The sequence below is a fragment of the Danio rerio genome, chromosome 17, assembly GCF_049306965.1.
Source record: "Danio rerio strain Tuebingen ecotype United States chromosome 17, GRCz12tu, whole genome shotgun sequence".
In the NCBI taxonomy this organism is placed as follows: domain Eukaryota; kingdom Metazoa; phylum Chordata; class Actinopteri; order Cypriniformes; family Danionidae; genus Danio; species Danio rerio.
The window spans coordinates 20,686,883-20,713,187 of NC_133192.1; the positions used below are offsets into that span (position 1 = coordinate 20,686,883).

The 26,305-nt window shown below is 36.0% G+C and overlaps 1 protein-coding gene and 1 long non-coding RNA gene across 9 annotated transcripts in view; one reads left to right on the forward strand and one right to left on the reverse strand.

The window, feature by feature from the left end:
• LOC141378552 (uncharacterized) overlaps positions 1-26,305 on the forward strand; it is a 109,689-nt gene that overhangs the window by 78,080 nt on the left and 5,304 nt on the right. The window lies entirely within an intron of this gene.
• Positions 13,184-26,305, reverse strand: part of dicer1 (dicer 1, ribonuclease type III) — a 57,259-nt gene continuing 44,137 nt past the window's right edge. For all 8 annotated transcript variants that reach the window (XM_005158665.6, XM_021467115.3, XM_005158666.6 and 5 more), the window contains 5 exon segments: positions 24,201-24,975; positions 22,560-22,828; positions 19,747-19,909; positions 19,491-19,566; positions 13,184-17,168 (listed from right to left, as the gene is read on the reverse strand). In XM_005158665.6, the coding sequence (XP_005158722.2) occupies positions 17,003-17,168; positions 19,491-19,566; positions 19,747-19,909; positions 22,560-22,828; positions 24,201-24,975 (1,449 nt within the window). In that variant the 3' untranslated portion in view covers positions 13,184-17,002.

The following is a 26,305-nucleotide window of genomic DNA, read 5'->3' on the forward strand; positions in this document are numbered from 1 at the left end:
CTGACAGTTAAAATGAGTACATTCACTAAGTGGTTCTGTCACTGTTTAATCCTTTCTGTGCAACACTGTATGGCATAGTTCATGCCACATGCACTGTAATGTGTTTTATATTGGTGGATCATTTTGAAATAATAAAAAAAACTAAATGTTAGGTTGAAGTGTACCTCAGAATTTATTTTTAAAAATGCTCTAAGATGGGTGTGGAGCTCTGCAAGGAGAGGGAGAAGTGGCCAGCAGGGCAGGGGAAAACCGGGGAGCGAACAACTATTGTTAGACAAACTGTAAGGATGATTTCATAGTTTACAAAGTTAAAATGCACAAAAAATAAATGAATAAACAATAATTTAATGTTCTGCTACATTTGTTATTCATAATTTCATATAAAGAAATTGTGGTTATGTAATATCATTATAAAAATAATCATGTTTACATAAACACTATGAATGAGGACTTCTCTCCTCCTCAATCCCCAGGTCTGAATGCAGACACAATGGATAGCAGTGCAGCAGGTCTCTTGCTCTGTCTATTCCAACCATTAACCCTGCCGATAAACTGGAGGACTTTAAACATAAACAAACACAGCAGCACATATATAGGCGATGTGTCTGAATAGTAATGAACTTAACTGATAAAAGACAAAGTCCGCCATTCTCCAATTCTCATACAGCTCTCCCCGGAAAAAGCTTTGCTGTATCAGCCCTGACAGAATCACAAGGAAAAACATGCGACAATGGATCATAGAAACAAACACGTGCCGTATGCAGACGCATTCTCACCCAGTCACTGGGTCTCACAGCCTGGCAGGTCTGAAACAGGGTCTTCTCATGGGATAAAAAAACTCAACTATGAATAATAATGAGAAACCGATGCGCCATCACTCCACTAGCAGATTAGCACTACGTCACCAATTTTGATCCCACCCCAAACACGATTTTAAACCCGGAAGATGAAATTAGCTAACAAAAGCTTAACATGATCCAGTTTTCCCCACAAAGAAAGCTGACAGGTGCTAACGTCGTCTTAACTGATGCTCCACACACAAATCTGTTCAAATTTGGAAAAAGTACTCCAGGGTGTGTTGAAACCTTAAGAGTTACATTTTTGCTGGAGGAAACAGCTGTGATTTTAAGGTAAACACAGAGAAAGTCTGATTGTTCTGCCATGACATTGAGGTACAAATAATACAAGTGTATCTATAGCAAAGAACTGCAAGTAAGCAGATGTTACAACAACTTATTGATAAACACACCTTGTTCTCTCGCTCTGCACAGCTGTGGTTTTCTGATCAAATAAAAAAAAACAGCAAAACATGGAGGAGCCCAATTTTCCCACCGTTATCATATATTAATATTAAAGGGGATTGAGGCAATTATTTAGTCTAAGCCAAATGAGCCAATTGCAAGTTTTAGGGGGGCTGAGAAATATTGGGGTGATACAGCCCCCCTAAAATAGGCCTAACAACTACCATGATTCAGTGTCAAAAAATCAAACTGATTTTATATTTAAAAAAAAAACAGGTTCGTTGAACATAATGCAAGGCTAGAAAGTCTAATCTTTTTGCTTCATCTAAAATCCTATACATATGGAGATCCTGCAGCTTTCCTTCTGCTGTTACTAAAGCAAAAACAGGACAAACTAAACATTCAATCTATTAATAGCAGTGCAAATGCATTTCCACTTGTATTACACATCCACGATGTTCCTAAACAAAACCGTCAGTGTTAACAGAGCATGGAGACGCTCCCGTTGGAAACCTCATGCAAAGCTCTCCATGCATAATGAGATGAAGCAATTAGCATGAGCCAAATCATCCTAAATAGGGAGACAATGGTTGTGGTGGCGTATTAGCCGGCTAACAACTGACTTCCTAATTGTACAAGTCAAAAGATAGTGGGGATTAAGAGTGTGTTTATTCTGACACTTCATTAACACCTGAGCCCCAGAGAGATAATCCTCCCGTGAGACAGAGCTTTCAGATGCAGCGCACAGACATGCATATGCTTTAATGGGGCCCCGGACCCTCGCTGTTTACCCCACTAATGAGCTGCATTAAGAGGAACGAGACGGCATTAGAGCAGGGATTCCCTAGACCTCGAAACAATTTGCAACGTCAGCTGAAATACAAAAGATTTTGCAAGCTTTTTCATGATTATAAAAAAATTATAATTATTGAATGGTTTATTTTAACACAGCTAAATAATATTGTGTATACATGTTTTAGGTAACAGAGAATAATAGCATGCAATATGAAACAGTTCATGTAATAAGCACAAGTAAATAAATGTCAAGTTCACAGAAATTAAAAATTTTTTAGCCACATTCTAATCCGGCCATTAGGAATATTTCACAAAATTTTCTATGGTTATTTTATGGAAGGAACCTAATAAGTGCATTTAATACACTGTAAAACATGCCGGGTTTTTACAAATGTAAGTGGATTGAACATAAAACAATTAAGTTGTCCCAAAAATACCCTTTATGCATCTTACTTCAAATTCAAATTTCAACAATTTATTAAATGAAACAGGAAAAAATTAAATAAACTGACATTGACTTCACCTATCTACATATTCCTCCTATTTCCAAAGATTTATTTAAACAAGCTGTTGTCATATTGATGATCTGGTGCATGCCTTCTATAGATAATTTGTATTTTCAACAATTTTTTCCTCAATGCTTTTTCTCAAATAATCTGTTACTAATTTAAACAACCTGTGCCATCCTCTCTTTTTTAAATCTTTTTTTTGCTTTTCCCCCCCATTATTTTAGTTTTTTCCTCATTCCTCAAAAATCTGTTTGCAAAATATGCAGTGATGCTTCTTTTGTGTAGTTTCAAAACTACTTATTTAAAATGAATGTCTGTTATAAGTAGACAGTATAGTCTGCATATTACATTTAAATATGCGAATACATTGTCAAAATGGTTGATCAGTATGTGAACAAAACCAATGCAATCTCACGCCAACTTGTAAAACTTTTTTGATTTAGTGGCTAATTCTTATGCAATCATATGATCTCATGCGTACAATTGAGTATGATTAGGGGTGTGATTAGGGGTGGGGTTGGTGCCATGCCTCCTTTTTAAAATGGTACATTTTTGTACGACTAAACTAGCCGCTAAACTGACAGTACGTAAAATACTTATGTTTCCTTGTGAGATTAGACTCTATATCCCCAAAATCTGAAAGAAGTGTTTTTTTTTCTTCTATTTTTTGGGAATTGGGTGAGCTAAATTGTCCGTAGTGTATGTGCGTGAATGAGAGTGTATGGGTGTTTCTCAGTGATGGGTTGCAGCTGGAAGGGCGACCACTGTGTAAGTCACAGGTGTCAAACTCGGTTACAAAAGGGCCGCAGCTCTGCACAGTTTAGTTCCAACCCTAATTAAACACACCTGATCAAACTAATTGAGTCCTTCAGGCTTGTTTGAAACCTACAGGTAAGTGTGTTGGAGCAAGGTTGGAACTAAACTGTGCAGGGCTTCAGCCCTCCAGGAATTGAGTTTGACATCCCTCGTGTAAGTCATATGCTAGATAAGTTGTCGGTTCATTCCACTGTGGCGACCCCTGATTACTAAAAGGATTAAGCCGAAAAGAAAATGAATGAATAACCGACTGTTTTCTAGATAGTAATCATCTTTAAATGATGTATGAAAAAAGGGCTTAACATCAAGCAGTGCTTCTCCACAATGTCATATATAGTTTTCAATCGTGTGAGTGAGCACTCTATCTTTCAGTGAATTCTGACTTGCTGTCAGTGTTTTATCATTTATTAGCTGAGAACAAAATCATTCTGAAAGTGATCCCAATGATATTGTTTTTCTACACCTTTATCGGCATAATTGTGGTCTCAACTCTGCTGTTGTTTTATATTCCAAATTATTTTTAGAACTATAGTTGTCACTATCTTTCTAGTCACGATTAGTTCGAATGGACCTTACAGTCTGTGTGAACCAGAAGTTAATGTACTTCCAAATAAAACAAAACATTGAGTAGAGGGCAGGGCTTTCATTTTTGCATATCATTCCCTCATAGCAAACTAATGGTACGAGGGGCGTGGTTAAGAATATGGTCATAATGTTTATAGGACTAAAACTGATCAACAGAGAACGCCCACCATTCTAAGCATTAAAGCAACATTCAATGTTGATCAGCTTTTGAATGAAGACTACCAAAACATTTTTTTAGCAAATTAACTAGCACAAATTAATTGTTTGCTTAAAGGTTAACAATGTGCGATATGATAGGTCGGATTTCAGTCTTGAAATCTCAGAAAGGTTCACTGTTTATCCTTTTTCTCATTCCTTTCTTAATATGAATATTTAAATCAGTATTTAATCTTGTGATGATTTTGACTAATGATTAAAGTGCACACATTGCTTAATATAAGAATGTTCAGTGCATTTGCCTGTCTCTTTGCAACTCTATTTTCAGGAGCAAGCAAACCAGGTCAGAGGTAATGGAGACCTCTTGAGTGGAACTGAAGGGCTTGATGATTGAAAACAACTTTTTTCCTAAGTGTATTGCTGTCTTAATACTGTCTAAAGTGATATTGATATTATTAGTATGTGTTAATTCTGTTTAAAGTAATTTTCCTTTTTATTTAAGAAAGATTTTGTGTAGTGAGAATAAAACAGCCTGAATGTATATTACACCGGTGTTTAACCAGATTTGATAATGACGACTGAAAGAAAACTCAACTTAGGGTAAAAAACATATTGTATATCGTAACATATTGTGTAGATCGTTTCTGTGGATCAGCTTTAAACAGCCTAGTAGATGTCAGATGTTTGTATGCTCGAGATATGGACATATCGTATCGTATCGAGTTGCACGCACGCAACCACGTAGAAAATGTTTAAGTCTCCAACTAAATCTGTAAGTAAGTTTGTAGATTTGCTGTTTCCAAATCCATCGTTCCAACAAAAATTTGCAAACTGCGTCGCAAACTTGTATGCTTGCAACTACACATCTGGAGCTGTAGTTAGAAACATAGTTCCTGGTTGTGTTCTATTCCCAGTTATCCCTTCTTTGCCCTATTCATTTAGAATATTCTAACATTTCTTCAATCTCTTAGGTGTGATTTGCTTTCAAAGTATTTTTACAGTTCAGTTTTAGAGATCTTCATGTTTACAATTGTGCTTGCTTCGCAGTGCACTTTAAAAACATTGATGTCATTTTGAACACAGCCGTAGCTCATGACAAAAGCTATAGGTGACCTATTAGTTAAAAGTAGAATTTGTTACGTCTCCAAAGCTTGTGAAAACAAAAAACAGCATTCGTTAATGCTTATAATTAATATAGTAGGTTATTAATTAAGTATCTGTACTGTATATAACATGGGCCTGTTGGTTAGAACATTTCTGTAGTGGTTAGCATGTGTCAAGTTGTAAAAGTAGACTTTTACAATAAGTAAAAAATAAACAATATCCTACTTAATAATATTAATCATCATTAATATTATTATTAAAGTAGGATTTTTTTTGTTTCCTATAATTAATAAATATTAAATTTAATTTCTTAATAAACAGCCTCATTATTTATTTATTTATTTATTTATTTATTTATATGTGATCTTAAAATACGAGAGTTTTTCCAGGAGTTTTCCGGGAGACAGAACAATACCGGAGATGGGCGGGAGATGGGTCTGTAATACAGGAGACTCCCAGCAATAACGGTAGTGTTGGCAGGTGACGTTACAGTGACGTTATCTAATTGTTGTTGTTTTAGCCTAGGAACTCGTTGCGAGTGTTGAAGCTGGCTTCTGCTGATGAAACTATCTTCAGTAAACTTTATTTATTTGAATGTGATCGACTGGTCATTCTTTGGGTCCAAACTGTAAATGATCCCTACAACTAGCAAAAAACATTGTACATTTTAGTTTACATGTGAACTTTAACTCAAATATGCAGAAGGCACAACATTTTAGTCATTTCCGTGGTACCATGGATCATTTTGACAACGATGATATCTTTACGTGAAATACAAAGCACGCTAACTTTTCCAAAAACAATTCAGTATATTGTTTAAACATAATTCTACTGTCTTATTCTTATACCGTCTCTCCCTTGGATGAATCACAATTTTGTTGTAGTATCCCTCATTTACAAGTCCCTCCAGATCTCAGCATCTGCTAAACACATAGACGCTCAAACTGATAATGCAAAACAACTCTGCAGACCACAGCGCCCACCTAGCAATTTTTAGAAAGAGCACTCCATCACCCCCCCCCCCAAAAAAAACCCACAGCCCGATGAGGAAAAGGAGATTTGACTGATAGAGTGATGCTAAATGTGATTGCTGATTTGGGGCCGTATATGTGGAAGCGCGTGCGATCTTTATCTCTCCCGATGCCGGGGTTATTCCACGGCCTGCCCTTAAGTCAGGGTGCAGAGAGCTGGATCTAATTACACATGAGGAAGCGCAGGCCCGCTCCTGAAGCTGAAGGGCCATCAGTAAACCACTGCATTAATAACCCGTAGGAGTTCTGCGCATTGTAAAGGCCTGACTGCAGCGCACTGTAATCCTCATGCACAAAAGAGGAAAACAAATGACCGCGCTGACCGGAATGCCTTGCTATATGCTCGATTTCGATTGTCGCCTGCTTCTGGAGCTTGAAAGAGAGAAAAGCAAGATGCTGAGGTCGAAAGGGCGACTCGCGCGCTGAGTGACAGACGGTTTAGCGCTGGTTGGGGACCTGCGTTCGAAAGGTCAGTAAGAAGTTTTGGCAACCAAGCAAGTGGAAAACAATGAGCCCCCCTCTGCATATTTATTCGTCATCTCTTTGTTTTTATAGCGCGGAGAATAAATGGCTCAAATGACACGGCACAAGCCTGCACATTGTCAACACAGGTAATAAGTCACCATTAGCCGCTCATTCCCACACTCAGCATATCAGCCCCGCCTGATCCCGCTTCAGAGCACTGGACGCCATTTGCATTCCACCTACATATATATATATGACCCAGAAAAGCATACGTACGTCTTTTCAACAGCTAGAGATATTTCTTTTCCCTCCTTTATCTACATTCTGACGAATAAAGGCTTGTTAAACTTTTCCCTCTTAGAGTTTCCCAGGTGATCTGCTCAAGCACTTCATCAGGAGTGCTGTAGTTGAAGATAAAATCACTTTGAGAACATTCTTTAGATTTTAAAATGATATAAAGCCGTTTAATCAAGTCTCCCTGTCACAAGATTAAGTTGAGAACAGAGCCTTAAAGGCTAGGATGGACATTTCAGGGACACAAAATGTAATTGCTAGAATGAAGAAAGAAATATTTATGACCTCCATTGTTTGAATCAAAAGGTCAGGTTTTGGCAGGTTAGCCCCTGCTGGCGGATGATTTAACTACAGTGGTCCCTCGTTAATCGAGGGAAATATGTAAAAAAAAAAATAAATAAATAAAAAAAAAACCTGCAATAGGTGATATCTGCGATGTGGTCCACTTTATTTTTTACAATGGTTATAGATGTTTTAAGGCTGTAAAACCCCTCACTGCACACGTTATACACTTTTCTCAGACAGCCATTAACTTTGTCACACTTTTCTCTTTTATTTAAACACTTAAAGTTCATAGAAAAATAAGTCCAGTATAATAGAATGAAACCAAAGATCTAAACTATTTGATCTTCATTTATTTATTCTGTAATGGTGCCCTACAGTCTTGTAACTTCTACCTTTCTTTAGCATGTCAAGAGGTGAACTTTTGGTGCGACGGCTAGCATCTTCCTCTGCATTTTGGGTGCTACCTCAGGTGCCTTTGACAGTGCAGAACATTTCGTCAACATTGTGGGAAGAAAATATATACTACATCACAGTACAGCACTTTAGACACACACCAGCTTTGTTTCCATCCGTCTATTATTATGCACATTTTGGATATGCGCATAAAAAAAGGTTGATGGAAACACCAAGATGTGCATACATTTTGAAAATGTGGATGAAAACATATAAGCATAACTGAGTAGAATAAACCTTTTATTTGATATGAAAAGATGGACATAAACTAAGATGGAAAGACTTTTACCATACAAATTCTAGTATGCGCCTTAAAAGAAGGTCATGTAATTTTATTATAAGAGATCACGTGATGATAAAATTGTGTGTAAATGGACAATCCAGCAGGCTGAGCACACTGTAAAACAACTGAACTGTTAATTTCGTCAAATTGGGTCTTAACCGTTTCAGTATCAGTGTTATTATATTATTAATGACCTCCAGAACTGCACTGAAAAAAATGATTCAGAGATAATTCCTTGGATTTAATCTTTTTTTTTACGTTAAGTGGTTGTAAACACTTTATTTTTGTTGAATTTAAACAAACAAATTAAGTTGAACATTATTAAACTTAATTTGTGTGTTTAAATTCAACACAAATAAATAGTTTGCAACAGTTCTGCATGCAACACTGTTTTCAGTGCGTCAAGAGCATCTGTGCTCTGCGACTCACGCCTTCAAACATCACCGCGCATTCATTGCGTGTCAGGATTGCCTCCTGAAGTGCAAGTTATTTATTAAATAAGGAAAAGATTCCCGCAGCTTGTCCTACCGCAGCAAATGCAGTTTTTACTGTTGATATCTGGAGCCAGTTAATCAGGAAAACGATTTTGTTCTCTTTGACTCATTGGATGGAAACGCTGCTTTATTTGCACATTTTTTATGCGATAATCCAGTTTTGTGCATAAAGTTAATTTGCATTTTCGTATTGAAACATAGCTACTGCTAGCGATCGAAGATTTATGTACATTTGGCAAGCTGAACGCATTCTATACCGTACAGGAGATAAGGCACAAAGGGGATTGATTGACAAGGGTCTACAGCCAGTCAGGACGCAGAACACAATGCACTAATTAGGATGCAGAACACAGTGCACTTTGGAAAAAAATGTCAAATTGTACCAAAACCACTATCAAAACTAAGGCCGCGAAAAAGTGAACCGTGTTATAGAGAGAGACCACTGTACACTATTTGTAATAAATGAATTCAGATCCTCTATCATATCAGGGATGAAAATATTTCAGGCTAGAATGTGCCTCAATTCTTACTAGACACAAAGTTTTCTAAAAGATGTACAAGAACAAAACTTTGTGTTAAGAGTATAATGACCATAATTTTAAAAGATCTTTAAATATTTAAGCATTATCAGTTTTTGTGATTTTGTCTATATGGACATGGTTATGTAAGCTGAAGCAATATGTCAAAAATCTTATACAAAACATGCTGAACATACTTTTCCATATCTCACTGAATCTTCAGACAGAATTTTATTAAATAATATGCATATGTACACCCATATGGATGAATCTCTTAAGAATAATAAAAAAATGTAAATTTTCCTGGCTCTGTGCATGCAACAAAAATGGCTAAGACTTAAGTTCTGTATTGACATCAGGCCAAAAAAATTGTTACCCCAACGATTCATTTGAACCACTCTGAGTCGGCTATTTTACAAATGAATAAATAGTTTTAAACCTGGTGCACTTCTGGATTTAAGCCTTAGCTGGATATTTTACTTCACTAATGCTGTGTTCACACCAGACGTGGAATGTGAAGATAAGTTGCGGTATTCGCACGTAAATAGACGCGTTTACTCGCTTCATTCGCGAGTCAAAATTACTTCAGAAGAGACGCGGATTCACATCATGGAAAGAGCTTCTGTCTGCCCGGTGACTGTAGCTTCGTTGCTAAATGTCTGACATGAATTTTATGAAGAAAATAACTGTGTTTATGTGCTTTATGAAGGCTGAAAAACAGCGCTAATACGTTTGGAGCAGTGTCCACTAGATGCTTTCAGAGGTGCATCCAGCTCTGTGAGCTCATATACTCCAAAAACTTAACCTGGATGACGGAGGCTTTCAGCGGTGCTTCTGACTAAGCCAAGCCCAGTTTCATGAACTGTTGTCGGTGTATGCAGGAAGACTTTCCCCCGGGACACCAACAACAGGCGCTACGTCATAATCATGCCCCCACAAGAGCAAGCTCCTGATTGGTTAACGCAGCGCATTGTCCACTGAAGTTCAGATTTTCGTACTTGAGCGATTTGCCCTATTTGTTCGTTAAGTGCGTCAAACGCGCACAATATTCAATATGCATTGTGCTATTCGCGTCATGCCATTCACGCATATCATTACATGTAAATCACTCGTGCTTGACGCTTCTTCCACATCTGGTGTGAACGCAGAATTAGAGGCCTTTTCAAAAACTGTCCTGAAAACAATTTGATTGTGGAACATTGCAATTTTTTTTTATGTAAGAAAAGAAAATACTTTTTTGTAATTGTTTTTTTTTTTTTTTTAATGGAACCATTTTGAAACCTGCAAATTTAGATTTTCTTTATTCACACTTAAATACACTTTAAGGTGTGTTTTTGAGGTGTCTGATTCATGAACTTTTCTGTGTGCACGTGTCTCATACAACACAAGCTTTTAATAGTCTTGGTGATTACTATTGTCTGTTTAGACACATACAGTAATAAATACACTATTTTACCCATTTTCTATCATTTCTATTAATATGTTTTCCTTTTCTTTGTTTATTTTCAATTCACTTTGAGAATTTGAAACCATTTCAGATTTTCACTGTGGACTGAACCTTACTGTAAGAACACTCTGAGCATCATGCTGGCATTATAGGTCTCAAACCGTCCCAAATCAACAAGCATTAGCAATCATAATTCATAAAATACTACCGAGCGTACAGTATGTCTCTTTCGAACCCACATTTTAATTACACCATGGCAAAACTCTCCTATCAGAATATATGCTCCAATGCTTGCACAGCTGATGTGAGGTCATTTCTCACCTACCAAGAGTGAACGTTCCAACTCGCTATTTTTTACTTCTTGGCAAACATCGATGCAGCCATACAAAATGTGTAAGTGGCGAAATGGATACAACAAGACCATAAAAAGGCCCGTGGAGAGTGAAAAGGTATACTCGCAAACACAGTTCATACCTACTTCATCTATTACATAAGACTCTGTGCAAATGTGATTAAAACATCGGTCATGGTTGCTGAGTCCATCTAAACTGGAGCGGGCTCAGAACAGTCGTAAACGGGATGCAGGAGCACTGCTTGGGTTAGGAAAATACTGAGGTCATCAGCATGCACTTGAACGACGAAGCCCACGCTTACACTGTGGCCTGTGACCGGGCTTTTCACACCGTATTAGTAGCCACAGCCGTGCAGCTCATAAAACTATCTAATACATCATTTCTCCTTTTCAGGCAGGATCTGGAAATGCACATATACTCACTGGCCATTTTATTAGGAACACCCGTTCAACTGCTTGTTACTGCAAGTGTATATCAGCCAATAACATGGCAGTAACTCAACACATCTAAGCATAAGATGTGGTGCAGATGATCTGCACAAGTTCAAACCAAGAATGAAGAGGCAAGGTGATTTCAGTGACACTGAATCTGTGGTCCCTTTAGGCAAGTGGGCATGCATGTGTCTTTGAATGGAAAAACGTCAAATCCTCCAAAATGGTTTGCCGAGCTTACGATTAAATTTCATATTTGGAATTACCAATAAAATTTAACTTCATCGGTTTTAAAATTTTGTTTCCAAACGACGTTTTTTTTTTGGCTATCCTTTTCCTGATGGCAAATCTCTTCTCAAAATGACCCCGATTTCTGTGTTTACAAGTTTGTGGGCATTCAAGTGATGAGTTGTCATCATGTCATTTGCGTTTGAATGGCGGGAATTCATGAGGTTTCATTCAGAATTTAAAACCAGAGAACATTTGTTTTCAAGTGTAACTGGTTTGTTTAAAAGCAGAGATTTCAAATTGTATGTAGATATGTTTCTTTTGTTTGTAATGCCACAGTCCCACTAGAGTAAATCTGTCATACGGCACTGTGAAAGAAGGCGGGATTACATATAAAAAAGTGAGCCATTTGGTCCATATTAAAAATTTCTGTCTAGAGAGGTCATGTTTTGATCTTCGATTTGTCTCACGCAATTACATGATGCGATTTCGCAGGTCAGAGTTCACCTTGCTTGAACTTTGCAACGCAGCGAACTGTGAAACTTGTCACACGAGCTTGCGTTTCCGGTCTAACGCATTCGCATGTGTATGAATAGAAGTTTATAGTGGCAAAAAGTCCAGAGTGACCGCAGCATAAGGGTGTACTCACACTATGTACTGCTGCCTTGAACCAAGCCAAAGCACACTTGTCCCCCATCGGCTCGCACTTATATCACATTCGGGCCTGGGCAACCTTACATCATCGATGATGCGCTGGTCAGTAAGATGCGCTCTCGCTCAGCACAGTGGACATTTCTTTAGTTTTATCGCTTAAGTTGTTTGATATGCAGTGACATGCAGTCAAATATCTCGCTGAACAGATCCGCCACTTTTGACGATCATAAACAGTCATAAAGTCTTCATGCTGCAGGAATTAGGAGGTTTGCTGAAGGTGCAGCTGTCGTGCAGTGAGGGGTTTGCGTTTTTAATAAAGGATGACACCTTGTGTTTATTGAACAGTAAGAATGATTAATAAATCTGAAACAGATTTTAAAAATCCATGTCTCGCTTTAGTCTCGAGCACAGGCACGTTCTCACACACAAGTGTACTGCGCCAAAGCCCAAGTGAACCACGTGTGAGCCTAATTCAGAACACTCACACTTCTCAAACAATCCGGGAAACTGGTCTGGGCACGGTTCAGATAGCATAGTGTGAGATAGCATCCTGTCTTGCATCAACAGTTCAGGCTGCTGGTGCTAATGGTGTTGGATATTCTCTTGACACACTTTGGGCCCGTTAACATCAGCAGAGTATTGTTTAAACGCTACAGTCTACATGAGTATTGTTGTAGACCTTGTTCATCCCTTTATGACCACAGTGTGCAAATATTGTGATCATCATCATATTGTGAACATCTCCAATTTTCTTCTTTAACATTATGAGTTTAATAAACTCTAAATGTCTCCACAGCCATCAGATCTTTATCCTGTAGAGCACAATTGGTATTTATTGTAATGGGAGATTTGCATCAATGTACAATGACAAATATTGAGATAGAGATTCACATAATCAATATCTGTAGTAAATATGACGCCATATGGACCAAATTATTTTGAATGTTTCCAAAGATAGTTCTTGATCCCTAACCTGGTACTCACAAGGTGTACCTATTGAAGACAGCATAAGTGACAAAAAGACCACACATACCCCACAACTGAACGACCATACCATAACTTTATTGTAGATATACTCAGCTACAATTACTTAAAAAAGAGGGGGGAGGGGGGCAGACTTTGTAAAGGTTTTTGTGATCCATAAGGTGCAGAATGCATACCACTGCAGCACTGATACAGTATGAATGAGAAAGAGTCATTTAAATACACGTCCCTTAAAAATACAGAAATTGAGCTGCAGTTTGTGGCCCATAATTCCCGTTCAAAACTTTTAGTGCTCCACGGTGCTCAACAATCCCATAAACTCCCCGCAAAAGGAGCTCGCCACACATTCCAGTCCTGTTATGTTGTCTTTAAACACCTTGCTGCTGCTAAGAGTGCATTTGACTTTTAAATCAGGCAATTACAATATTTTTTTTTGTCTTTAAAAAAAACAAATATGACACTTTGTTATGAAATAAAGCCCTTGTAAATAAATCTAGGGCTGACGTAATCAGATCTATACAATGTATTTAGTCTAAAAAGGAAATACAGGTTGGTGAGAAGGGAAAGTCTTCACTGACATGCACTAATACATCAGGATGTATATACTCCAACTAATATGGGAGAAAGGGGATGATGGGGAAAGGGACGACGCGGCCCCAACATATTAAAATCATGCCAGTCCAAAGACTTGACGGGTTACATTACAATTCCATATTCAAAGAATTACATTAAGGCAGGACATGAATGTACACATAGGACACATATTTAGCCCCAGATTGTAGAGATTTGAAACTACTTTTCTACAGTGTATTTTCTCTGATGATATCCTGCAGGCACATTGTATCTCTCCGATCACTTTTTTTTTTTTTTTTTAAATACATTGGTACAATAACCAGCGTTGCAAACAGCAGCAAGGCCGAAACCACAAGTTATTCCTTTAAACGTTACGGCATCATATATACACGTTTTGTATTTTATCTTATTTTATTTTTTTATCATTCTGACATGAGGTAAAGTATGGCGCCCGAGTGCAATGCTTATTTGTGCTACATGTTTAAAAAGAAAAGAAAGAAAGTAATAATAAACAACACACAAAGAATTATTCTCCACCATGAAGGAAAATACAATCTGCAGCATATGATACGATGGAGGACCACTTTAACAAAACGCTCCCACAGATGATAAAAGACTCCAATTCTTTCCTTTTTTTAAGGTGTTATCAGTTCTGTGGGAACCGATCATTGATTATTAGATTGCAAAAAAAATAAGTCCGGGAAAAAAAGAAAAGAAAACAAAAAGTTCATATCCATGCGGTGGCACCATATGTGTGATTTCACATTCTCTGAAAGTTCAAAACCAACAGTGAGAAGAAAGCTTGTGAAAGGTAAATAAGTGTGTGCCTTTTAGAGGCTTGAGGAGGGGAGGGGGGGATACGTAACAAGCTAGAAAAATATGAACACACACAAACAAACAAAATAAAGTTGCAATAGTCTGAAGGTTAAGGGTTACAGAAACAGTGTCATATTGCAGGGCTGGCGCACATTGACCCTGATGCACAAATTCACGCCATTGGCTGAGCAAATATGTGAATCCCGCTCAATTCCAATAACTATCAATACTAAATTCTGGGGTTGCGACTGAGATCATGTAAAGAGGGTCGCTCAACTCTTGCGAAAATTGAAACAGATTGCACTCATTCTCAAGACAGGACCGACGTCAAATTTTAGATGGTTTACGAAATGATAAACAAATCAATTGGAAGGCAATATCCAGTATAAAGCATGGCACCAAAATGCGAAAACTTGCTACAGTAGCATAAGACGAGAGTTTCGATGTTACAGAGTTGAAAGGCACCGCTTTTTTAGCAAACTCCATTTAAAAGATGCAAACTTAATGTCAGTGGGAATGTATTCTAGTGCAAATAGTCATGAGTATATATTTATCCCCCTGTTAAGGTGCTGATAAGCGTTTTTTTTTTTCAAGCAATACTGTGCCTTAATGCCATTCAGATTTGTTAGAAGGCATATCAGCACATCAAGATCTTATGATAAGGCCAAACTATTCGCAAGGATCTTCTGAGGTAGCAATGGCTGGGATAATGTAACTTCAGGAATAGTTTGTCCATAACATAATAACTAAACAGACAGAATGAGATAGGGGGAAATTAGGTAGCCTTTAAGATGTAAAAATTCAATTTCACACATTTTTTATTAAAATTTGCACCCTTATATATGGGGTATCAATGATTAGTTAACTGTTTTTTAACAGATTAGACTTGGTAAGACTGAAAGAGAGAATAAAAAGTGAGACACATGGCTTATAAGAGTGCAATCCATCGATTTTTTTCAAGTGTCAAGCAACCCCATCTAATAGGATACACAACAGTTTTCACGTGAAGGAAAATCCGAGCTCATCAGAAATGCATCAAGCTTATGTGCGGAGAACTGTTTTTTTTTTTCCTCAGCATTTCCCCTTCAAGCATAAAAACTAAAAGAATACACAACAGGGAAATGATTTCTACAGCCTGACGAGCTGACAGAACAGAAAAACCAATCCAACAGATTTCAAAAAGACAAAATTAAGAGGTAATACAGTTACAGTGCAAAAAAGATGAGAAATTCAAGCTTAAACATAGCACCAAAAAAAAAAAAAACATGCATGCAATTAACTGAGGTATTCAAGTGAAGAATGCCTATTAATATGAAAACATTTAGGCTAGACGAGAGGCTACAACACATTTACGCTAAATTAAAGGCTGGTTACCACATCTCCAAATGTGTGAATGTTGAGGGATCGATTTTTACAGGTGCGACCTCACAACGCTGCATCAATATCGACTTTGGTAAGCGATGCGCGTGAAGTCATCTAGCGAAATATCCTAAAGACGTACGTAAAGGTGCTTTGTGTCTTACAGAATTATCCGATGCTATTTTTCTCTTTCCGTTGTTGTTTTTTTCTTTTTTTTAAATATAAAATCTGCAGCATATTTTCCCAGGTGATATGTCCTCCTGTTTATCGTTCGTGTCGTTATATCAAAACTAAGTCAGTCTATGGAGACATCTAATGTTCATAAAGACTGTCAACTAAATATCATCAATATCAGTATCAAAAGACATTACTGAAACCCAAGTATCAACATATATATGTCGTAATAAACATTTAATAGCGTAATTCTTTTTTGTTTTTTAATAACGTAGCTTTATGACGTCTATACAACCCATTCGGTTGGCTACACGAACATGCATCCTCAAGTGCCGTTCACAACTATGCTGATTACAGTAATCGGGAATGTCAAATTCCTATCTGTCTCAAGGATGCAAGGGCCTTTCACTTTCAATACAATATAGATCTAAAACGATTCCGCTGTGATCTGGCGGAAAAAAAAACTATCTAATAAAACGGACCCTACAGAAGTGCAAGTTTGATTGAGAATAAAGTCATCTCAAGATTAAAACACTTCCAATACCAACACCATCTTACGTGCCCTTCCTGGCACTAGTGCACAGATTGAGGAATTTTGTGTTTGTATGTCACTTTTTTTTTTTCTCTTACTTAGTTGATAGCTTGGAGTTATGAACTATGTACACTGTAATACTACCTATAAGCTTTAGCTATTTTAACCACTACTACGAAGCAGAGCATATATCTTTCTTTTTTTAAATGTTAATAAAAATAGGGAAATTGTGGGTGTAAGAAGACCTGACCTTTTTCTTAACACTTGCGATACATGAAAAGCACTCGTGATCCAACAAAGCTGGGGAGAAAAAAAGATTGTGTTTGCGCACGTAAAGAATAACATGAAATATGAACCCCATGTGAATTGAGCTGAAATCCCGTGACTGGATTGGTTCATTGCGGCGTATTTGACCGGGTGTCTCAGTTGTTTTGGACCTGAGGTTGGTTGGCTTTGAGACTGCGCAGGGCTCGGCGGGCGGCTGCTGACTTGGCTATCCGGTAGCTGCGTCCTACGCCTTTGAACTTGCCTTTGCCCACGACTTCCACCGTCACCCGTACCTTTCCATCATAAGTTCTTTCCGCAGGGCTGCCAGAAAGAGAGCGAACGATATTCATTTTAAATGTAAAAATTTGATAAAACACAATAAATAAATAAAAATCAGATAAAAACAATTGCAAGCTTTTTTTTTGTAATATCAATCAAGAATACTTCATGCTGAATAATAAACTTAATGTAAAACATAATTGACATTTTTAGGATTTTAATAACATTAAGGTAAATTTATGAGATGAAGCACAAATTAATGATACATAAAAACAACATTGATGCTTCTGTAAGTAAATTGAACAATTTATACGCAGGCGGCAAAACTAATGTTTTATTCAAAAAATTTTTTTAAAGTTTTTAATTTTTAAAAACAATCAAATTAAAAACACTGTTTATTGACACACTGATGTCATTTCAACATTATTATTAACAACAATAATTGTATCTTTTATTTAAACTAACCAGCCACTTTATTAGGTACACCTGTCCAACTGCTTATTAAAGCAAATTTCTAATCAGACAATCACATGGCAGCAATTCAATGCATTTAGGTATGTAGACTTGGTCAAGATGATCTGATGCAGGTCAAACCGAGCATCAGAATGGGTAAGCAAGGGGATTTAAGTGACTCTGAACATGGCATGGTTGTTGGTGCCAGACAGGTTGGTCTGAATATTTCAGAAACTGCTGATCTACTGGGATTGCCTTGTTGATGGCAGAGGTCAGAGGAGAATGGCCATACTGGTTTGAGCTGATAGAAAGGCAACAGTAACTCAAATAACCACTCGTTACAATCGAGGTATGCAGAAGCGCATCTCTGAAAGCACAACACGTCCAACCTTGAGGTAAATGGGCTACAGCAGTAGAAGACCACACAGGGTGCCACTCCTTTCAGCTAAGAACAGGAAACTGAGGCTACAATTCACACAGGCTCACCAAATTTGGACAATAAATAATTGGAAAAGGTTGCCTGGTCTGATGAGTCTCGATTTCTGCTGCAACATTCGGATGGTAGGGTCAGAATTTAGTGTCAACAACATGAAAGCATGAATCCATCCTGCCTTGAATCAATGATTCAGTCTGGTGGTTGTGGTGTAATGGTGTGAGGCATATTTTCTTGGCACAATTTGGGGCCATTAGTACCAATTGAGCACCGTGTCATTGCCACAGCCTACTAGAGTATTGTTGCTGACCATGTCCATCCCTTTATGACCACAGTGTACCCATCATCTGATGGCTACTTCCAGCAGGATAATGTGCCATGTCATAAAGTGTGAATCATCTCAGACTAGTTTCTTAAACATGACAATGAGTTCACTGTACTCAAATGGTCTCCACAATCACAAGATCTCAATCCAACCTTTGGGATGTGGTGGAACGAGAGATTCACATCTTGGATGTGCAGCTGACAAATCTGCATCAACTGCGTGATGCTATCACTTCAATATGGACCAAAATCTCTGAGGAATATTTCCAGTACCTTGTTCAATCTATGCCACGAAAGATTAAGGCGGTTCTGAAGACAAAAGGGGGTCCAACTTACTAGTAAGGCGTAGCTAATAAAGTGGCCGGTGAGTATATATTTTACTAGTAAAAATCATGGCAGCATGGTATTAACAAGACTCATTTATACAGTGTTATACTGGTAGGAAAAACAATTTCTTGTGGAAAACTAAGCTGTTTTCATTTATTATATTATTTCACAAATATATACACAAATGCTGCACAATATTGGAAAACGTTGACATTCTGATGTGTTTATCTATCTATCTATCTATCTATCTATCTATCTATCTATCTATCTATCTATCTATCTATCTATCTATCTATCTATCTATCTATCTATCTATCTATCTATCTATCTATATATATATATATATATGAATACAATTTCACCAGATTGAACGGCTCTATTTGAAAATAACTCATAAATTTAGACTGATTAAAATGTGGTGTTGTGATGAAAAAATGGTGTTGTGATGGAGTCGAACCATTTTCAGATGCAGAAACTAAACAATCAAATGTAAAATAACCCTGCATAGAGTTTATTGCATAAATGACTTTAAATACAATGAATCTCTATTAAAGTCACAAATAGTATAACTTCTTGTGCCTGAATGCTTTAATCTCTCACACAGTCACACTACAGCTTCCAATCTTCATGGAGGGGTTTGTAGAGACTCAGAAACTGAAGACTTCATACTATTTCAGATGACATCATATTTGCTCTGAACCACACACTGATACACTGACTTTTACGGCGTATCAAGTTTTGCACATTCAAATGATTGCTACCATGAGTGTATTTTGCAGATGATTATGTTAAGAGTTTGCTTGCGTATGAGGGAAAGACATTCCCACCTGAACTTAGCTGTCTCTGGCTCCATCTCCAGGAGTTCACGCACTGGGGATCGAGGGACATTAGCGGAGAATTTTTCTAGAAAACGAGACAAAAACAAAAGCAGAGCATTTCAATCTGACATTTCATCATGCATAAAAATGGCACAGACGTCTGAAAATGACTGAACTTGTGGTTTCCGCCACATGAGCCGGCACACAATCAGACGAAATAGAAATGTAGAAGTGATTTACTCGTCAGTTTGTCTTTGGCTCTTACCTATGAGCGGCCTCATCATTGGATAATACACTTGCCAAACTGTCTCAAGTGACATCCCGCTATCCATGTAAATTGCACCAGCTAGCGATTCAAAGATGTCTCCCATTGCTTTGGGGACTTCAATGTCTTCCTCTTTCTCTTCATCTTCCTCCGATCGGCGAAGCTATGAGAGAGCAAAAACAATTCCAGTTCTTTCTATTTTTTCCCTCTTCCATTCGCAGAAAATAAGTGTTTTCTCTCAGGACAGAAAATGGTGTTTTTCCATGTCAAATTCACATTTCTCAAACTAATCATACACAACATACAGCAGAAAATGGTTTTCTGAAAAAATAACTGTGGTCGTAAGCAACATTATTTTAGCAAACGGAAACAAAAACCATTGATCAAAAAACATTTCGGTTAAGAAAAAAATATATAAAAATAAAATCATAATAAATGAAACCTGAAACGTACAGCAGTCAATTAAATAAAATCATAATTAGCAAAAATAATCATAGTTTTCAGAATTAATAAGCACTTATTCTGTGGAATATCTGACCTGCGGATGTTTAGTGTAACTACCTGTAGAAGACTTTAAAAGGTGCTTTCTTAATTTGCCAAAAATAATAAATGCTAGGCATGTTTAACCACATAAATGATCTTTAATATGAAGAATCATCTCAAACCCACTCTGTCAGTCACTAAAAATACATATAATGTATGACCAGCTCACACTGTTATTGTTTTGTTTTTATTATGTGTTAATTTATTGTAGTGGGTTTATTAAGAATTTACAATTAATGCAAATTTGTTGTTTTGCATTTTTATTATATAAAGATTTGTATTTATGTATACTTTAAACACTCAACCTTTTATAAGTCTCTGATGTCGGCGCAATAGCCTAGTGGTTAGCGCGCCGACATATGGTGCAATTGCACGTCAGGGCGTCTCGAGTTTAAATCCTGGCTCGACGACATTTCCCTACCCTACCCCCTGTCTCTCTCTCCCACTTCGCTTCCTGTCTAAAATCTGTCCTATCTAATAATAAAGGCCAAAAATAAATCTTAAAAAAAAAAAAAAAAAATGAAACATGAAAAAAATGAAAAAAGAACGAACGCACGCGCACACAAATGTAAAAAAAGTTGTTAAATATTTATTTATTATTTACTTATTGTATGTAGTTTCAAATGAAATTATTACTCCATTCGTTATTGCTTTTATTACTATTACCATTAATAATAATAATAATAATAATAATAATAATAATTAATATTAGAGGATTCTGAAGGATCATGTGACACTGAAGACTGGAATAACGAAGCTAAAATTGATCTTTAAAAATCTCTGGAATAAATGATTAAATTAAATTGTAAACTACTTTTAAACCGTTTTTTTTTTATAGTGCAATAAAATTTCACTATTTTACAAGTTGTACTGTATTTTTTATTAAATAAATGCAGCCTTGGTGAGGAGAAGGTTATTTTAAAAAATCCTAGTGATCCCAATGTTTTGACCATCTCACTATCTTCAAAATTCTACTTATTGTCTTGACAACACAAACACTGCTGTAACCTCAACGGTAACCCCGCCTCACGTTCATTTGATTGGAGAATGAAAAAGAAGCGACTGACGTAACTCGCTTTTTATGCTCAGAGTTGTATTTTTTATTAAAACTGCAAATGCACAGCATGCAACGGCGCAAATGCAAGGTGCAGGCGGTTAAAATGTGAGGTACGCAGCCGTTAGTAATTCATGCAAAAAAAGCACCTCTCGATGCAAAAGAGCGTTCAGTGTGATCCGCCCTTATGGGTTCATTTATTTCTGAATTTAATGATTATCACAAAAAGTCACTCTTTAATGTCATCCAAAATTGATTTTCACCTCTTTTTTTTTTATTTTTTTTACTTAATATCAGTTTAAGCATGGTCAAATGCATTTTAAATGCAATATTTGACAAAGGTATTATAACGGATATCGCAACTCTAATTTCAGCATTATTATTAGGATGAATAAAGAAATAAAGAAACTGGCTAATCAGTCTTTTAAACCAAAAGTGGACTGTCTGAAAGAAACGGTTTGAGAAAAAGAACCAGACATCCTCTTTTGCTGAGGCCGTGGATTAAAAGTAGTGATGCTGTACCATAATGTTCAGTTTCCTGGACAGACGATCATTTCCCTTCACAAGACCTTAATGTATCGTAAGAAGCCAAGGGTATTAATTTAGTTTTGCCTGTATATTGTTTGAATCTTAAAGTTTGAGCTAAATATTTTCTTTAATGTTCTACTAAAGAAAAGAAGTCACCCACATCTTAAATTGCCTGAAGTCGAGTAAATTAAAGAACAAATTTTCGTTTCTTGTTGAACTTTCTCATATAAAAGTGAACTGACAGCTGTGCAGTACTGTAATGGCATTCCCCCTCAAAATGAACTGCGATCAATTACTTTTAGCATTACGCTGAAAAGACCTAAATGTCTAATATCGGGGACAACATTATCCAGCTATGTAATTAAGGAGAACATTACTTATTTTATTCAATTTGTCTTTCCTCTTTCGATATCCAGTTGTTTCCCCTAGGCATAAAATGCTTTCCAGTCAAACAAGACCAGATTCCGAGCCAAGATAACCATTTCCAAATAAATTCAATCCAACTGCATTTTCACGATCCCCAAAAAATGAAAACAAACACAAACACAGACCAGATTGACGATGACCGCCAGTGATAGGATGTCATGCTACTAAATCTTGATGAAATATTATCCTTCCACGCTGACGATAGCATATAAATTAAAGGAGGATTTCCAAGGCCTAATATCTTTCACAGATAACAGCTCACCTCCGAATCCATTCCTTGCATTTCATTCTTCTCCAGTTGAAATTGCACAAAATCGTCGATCACGTGGAAGAGTTCTGGCGAGACAGCTTTGAAGTACTTGTGGTAATCATACTTGACAGCCAGGGAAGCGAATATGGTGTTGTTGACAAGTGCAGAGCGCAGGTCGGTCAGCACGCCGGGCGAGTGCTGCCGGGGGTCTTCATAAAGGTGCTTGGTTATGAGGTAGTCTAGAATTGCATCACCAAGAAACTCCAACCGCTGATAACAATCTGTCCGGTAGAGAGAAGGTTCAAATCAGACTGTTAATATCACAGATCATTAATATAACGGTGACACAGTACAAGAAAAATATGAAGTGCGTGTGGAAAAATATGATGGAAAATACTGTATTTTGTTCTGTAGAGTTCTTCTTGCCAAGTGCGTGCAGTGTGCATGATAATACGAGGAGTGTGTGCTAATTGACAAACAAATGATTCTTTCCAGCTGCATTTTTAGAATGAGTTTTTGGCTTGGATCAAACCCGACAACTGTACATCAGCTGTTGGATTCTTTTACTTTATGTAGTTTAAGTAATACATTTTACAATAAAAATAAATAGGACAACTTAAAAAGTTTAGGCCTGTTTTTGTTGAACTATATATTACACCAAAATATCTTGCATAAAACACCTGCTGACTGCGACTGCTGTAGCTCAGACATGCGCATACGCAGCAGCATGACACAGTGTGTGTTTGTGTGTGATCACATGATGTGTTTTCAGTGGTATAGTGTGGACGTGAAATGTTTTCGTTCTAAAATGCCATTTTATGTATTAGTGTAAACGGGACCGTGTGTGTTTTTTGCGAGCAGGTGGCTGATCGCGATGGGGGCAGGGTGGAGGATAGCGATGTCAGCTAAGCATCATGATGTCTATTGACCATCCGTGATGGCATCTTCTTTTAAACACAACCCTACACTGTAGTTACATTTTGTTGAGTTTTGATGTGATTATCACAAAAACGAGTAGTAATAAACACAGTAAATAAAGAAAAATTATATTATTGTACATTGTAAATCTAATTATTTTGATATCTATGTATATATCCATACATAAATATATAACACTATATAATTTGTATAGTAATAAGTAATTTATTAGGACTTATTTTAATATTTACTATTATGACTTGTTAGATTTAATATTTATTAGACAATTTATCATTTTATATTAATTTATGGCATTAGATTATATATTAAAAATAAACAAAAAATAATAACAATTTAAACATTTAATACATAAACAAATATAATCAATTATATTAATCTTATAAAAATGGAAATGTTTTATATTAATAATTATTATTGTATTGTAAATTTGAGATTCTTAAATAGTATTACTGTAAATAAAACCAATTTAATTTAGTTTGAACAATAACATTACATAGTGCAACAGTATAATATTATTATTAATGAATAAATGACAATAATTATAATTATCATATGAATACATCATTTACAATTATTATTATTAATAAATAATAACATTTTTATTTATTGAATAAAAATCATTACAATTCATAATAAAATTGTCATAATATAGTATGTAAACTTTCATAATGGGCGTGGCTGCTACATAAAACAAGGTGCTGTGTAAATCCAGACCTGTAATGGTGTTGTAATGATACGAGGCGTGTGTGAAGGCCTGCAGCAGGTACGCCTTGTTCTTAAACGTGTAGTTGATCTTGCTCTCGAAGTTCAGGAAGCCAGAGATGAGGTGGTTGAGAGTGCGTTCAGCGTCAGGATGTTCGAACATGCAGCGTGGTGGGATCTTCAGCCAGCCGTACTGGAGCTCGGCAGAGCCTCCCGAACTCTGCTTCTCCGGTGGCAGCACCTTCAGGCCCAGAGAGCAGAGAAACAGCTGAGCCGCTCGCTCACCACAGCTGGTCAGATAGCAGCCCAGCAGAGCCTCCACACAGTCCGCTATGCTCTTATCTGCGATGCACTGCTCCGTGTGAAGGTCATAAGAGATGGACTGTTTCCCGATGTCTGTGCCGCAGTTTTCCTCAGAGGGATTCCAGAAGCCCACCACAAAATCGTCCTCCTCACCTGCTTTACTGGGGTCCAGGTAACACATGGCGTCCCAGGAGCTGTAATCGAACTCGTCAGCACCCCCGTCTGGCGAGAAGTGGGAGTTGTGGGCTTTTTTGGGAGCTTTCCATTCGTAGCCGGGGTCTGTGGGCTGGAGGGAGATCTTCTTGCCGAAAGCGCCAGAGCCGATTAACATGCTGTCGATGAAGCGGATGTGTTCGTAATAATACTCCAGGTCATCTTCAACATTTACATCTTCTTTAGATGGCTCGACCTCTGCTTCTTCCGGCTCATCATCGTCATCCTCGTCTTCGTCATCGCTGGCTTTTCCATTCGCTAAATCTTTATTCTGAAAAACAACAATAGAATTGGGCTTATGTTAAAGCTGAAAAAACAAAATGATACTAAACTATGAAAGGAAATGTTACAATCATCACCAAAACAATCATTAGTTATTATATATTGCTATATAATCTAATGTAAGACTATCTATTATTTTTATTAATTTTTAAACAACCATTATTTTACTACTATACAATACTACTACTATATTTATAATTGAAACTAACATTGGTTTTCCAAAATAATTAATAATATTTATAAAATTAAACATTTTATAATATTTATAACTTGTAAAAAAACAATACTGTTAATACAATACATTATAAACTGTTATATATTACAATTTTACACAATCGCAATTTTCTTTCAAATATAATCAATAATATTTCGAAAATTAAACATTTATTATTAATTATAATTTAAGCAACCATTATTATTATTATTACAACTATACATTATTTATTGATATATTTATTATAATTTAACAATTACTATTTTAAATTCCAAAATAATTAATCATATTTATACAATTAAAAATGTATATTATTTATTATTTTTAAACAGCCATTATTGTTATTACAATACATTATAAACTGTTCTATATTATAATAAGACTGACTTTTTCCTCCAAAAATAATCAATATTTATAATATTTATACATTTTATAATATTTATATTTTTTAAACAATGAATATTACTACTATACATTATTTACTGTTATGTATTATAATTTTACACTGACATTTATTTTCTTTATAATAATATTTCACATTTATAAAATTAAACATTTTATAATATTTATAATTTTTAACTGCCATTATTATTACTACTATACATTATACACTGTTAAATATTATAATTTAAGACAAATTGTTTCTAAATTAATCAATATTTATCATATTAAACATTTTTTAATATTTAAACATTTTATACAACCATTATTATTACAACTACTATATATGATTGACTTTTAAAAATTATTTATGTTTTCTAAAATAATTAATATAAAACAAAAATTTTATAATATTTATAATTTTTAAACAACCATTAATATTACTTCTATTTACTGTTAAATATTATAATTTAAGTCTGACAAATTGTTTCCAAAACAATTAATATTTATAAAACTAAACATTTTATAACATTTATAATTTTCAAACAACCATTATTGTACTACAATATTATAAACTCTTATAAATTATCATTTTAGACTGACATTTTTTTAAATTATTAATAATTGTTATACATTTGTTATAATATTTATATTTGAATATATTTATCACAATGATATAAAGTATTCATTTTTTAAGCACACTTGTGAAAATTGCTAGAATATG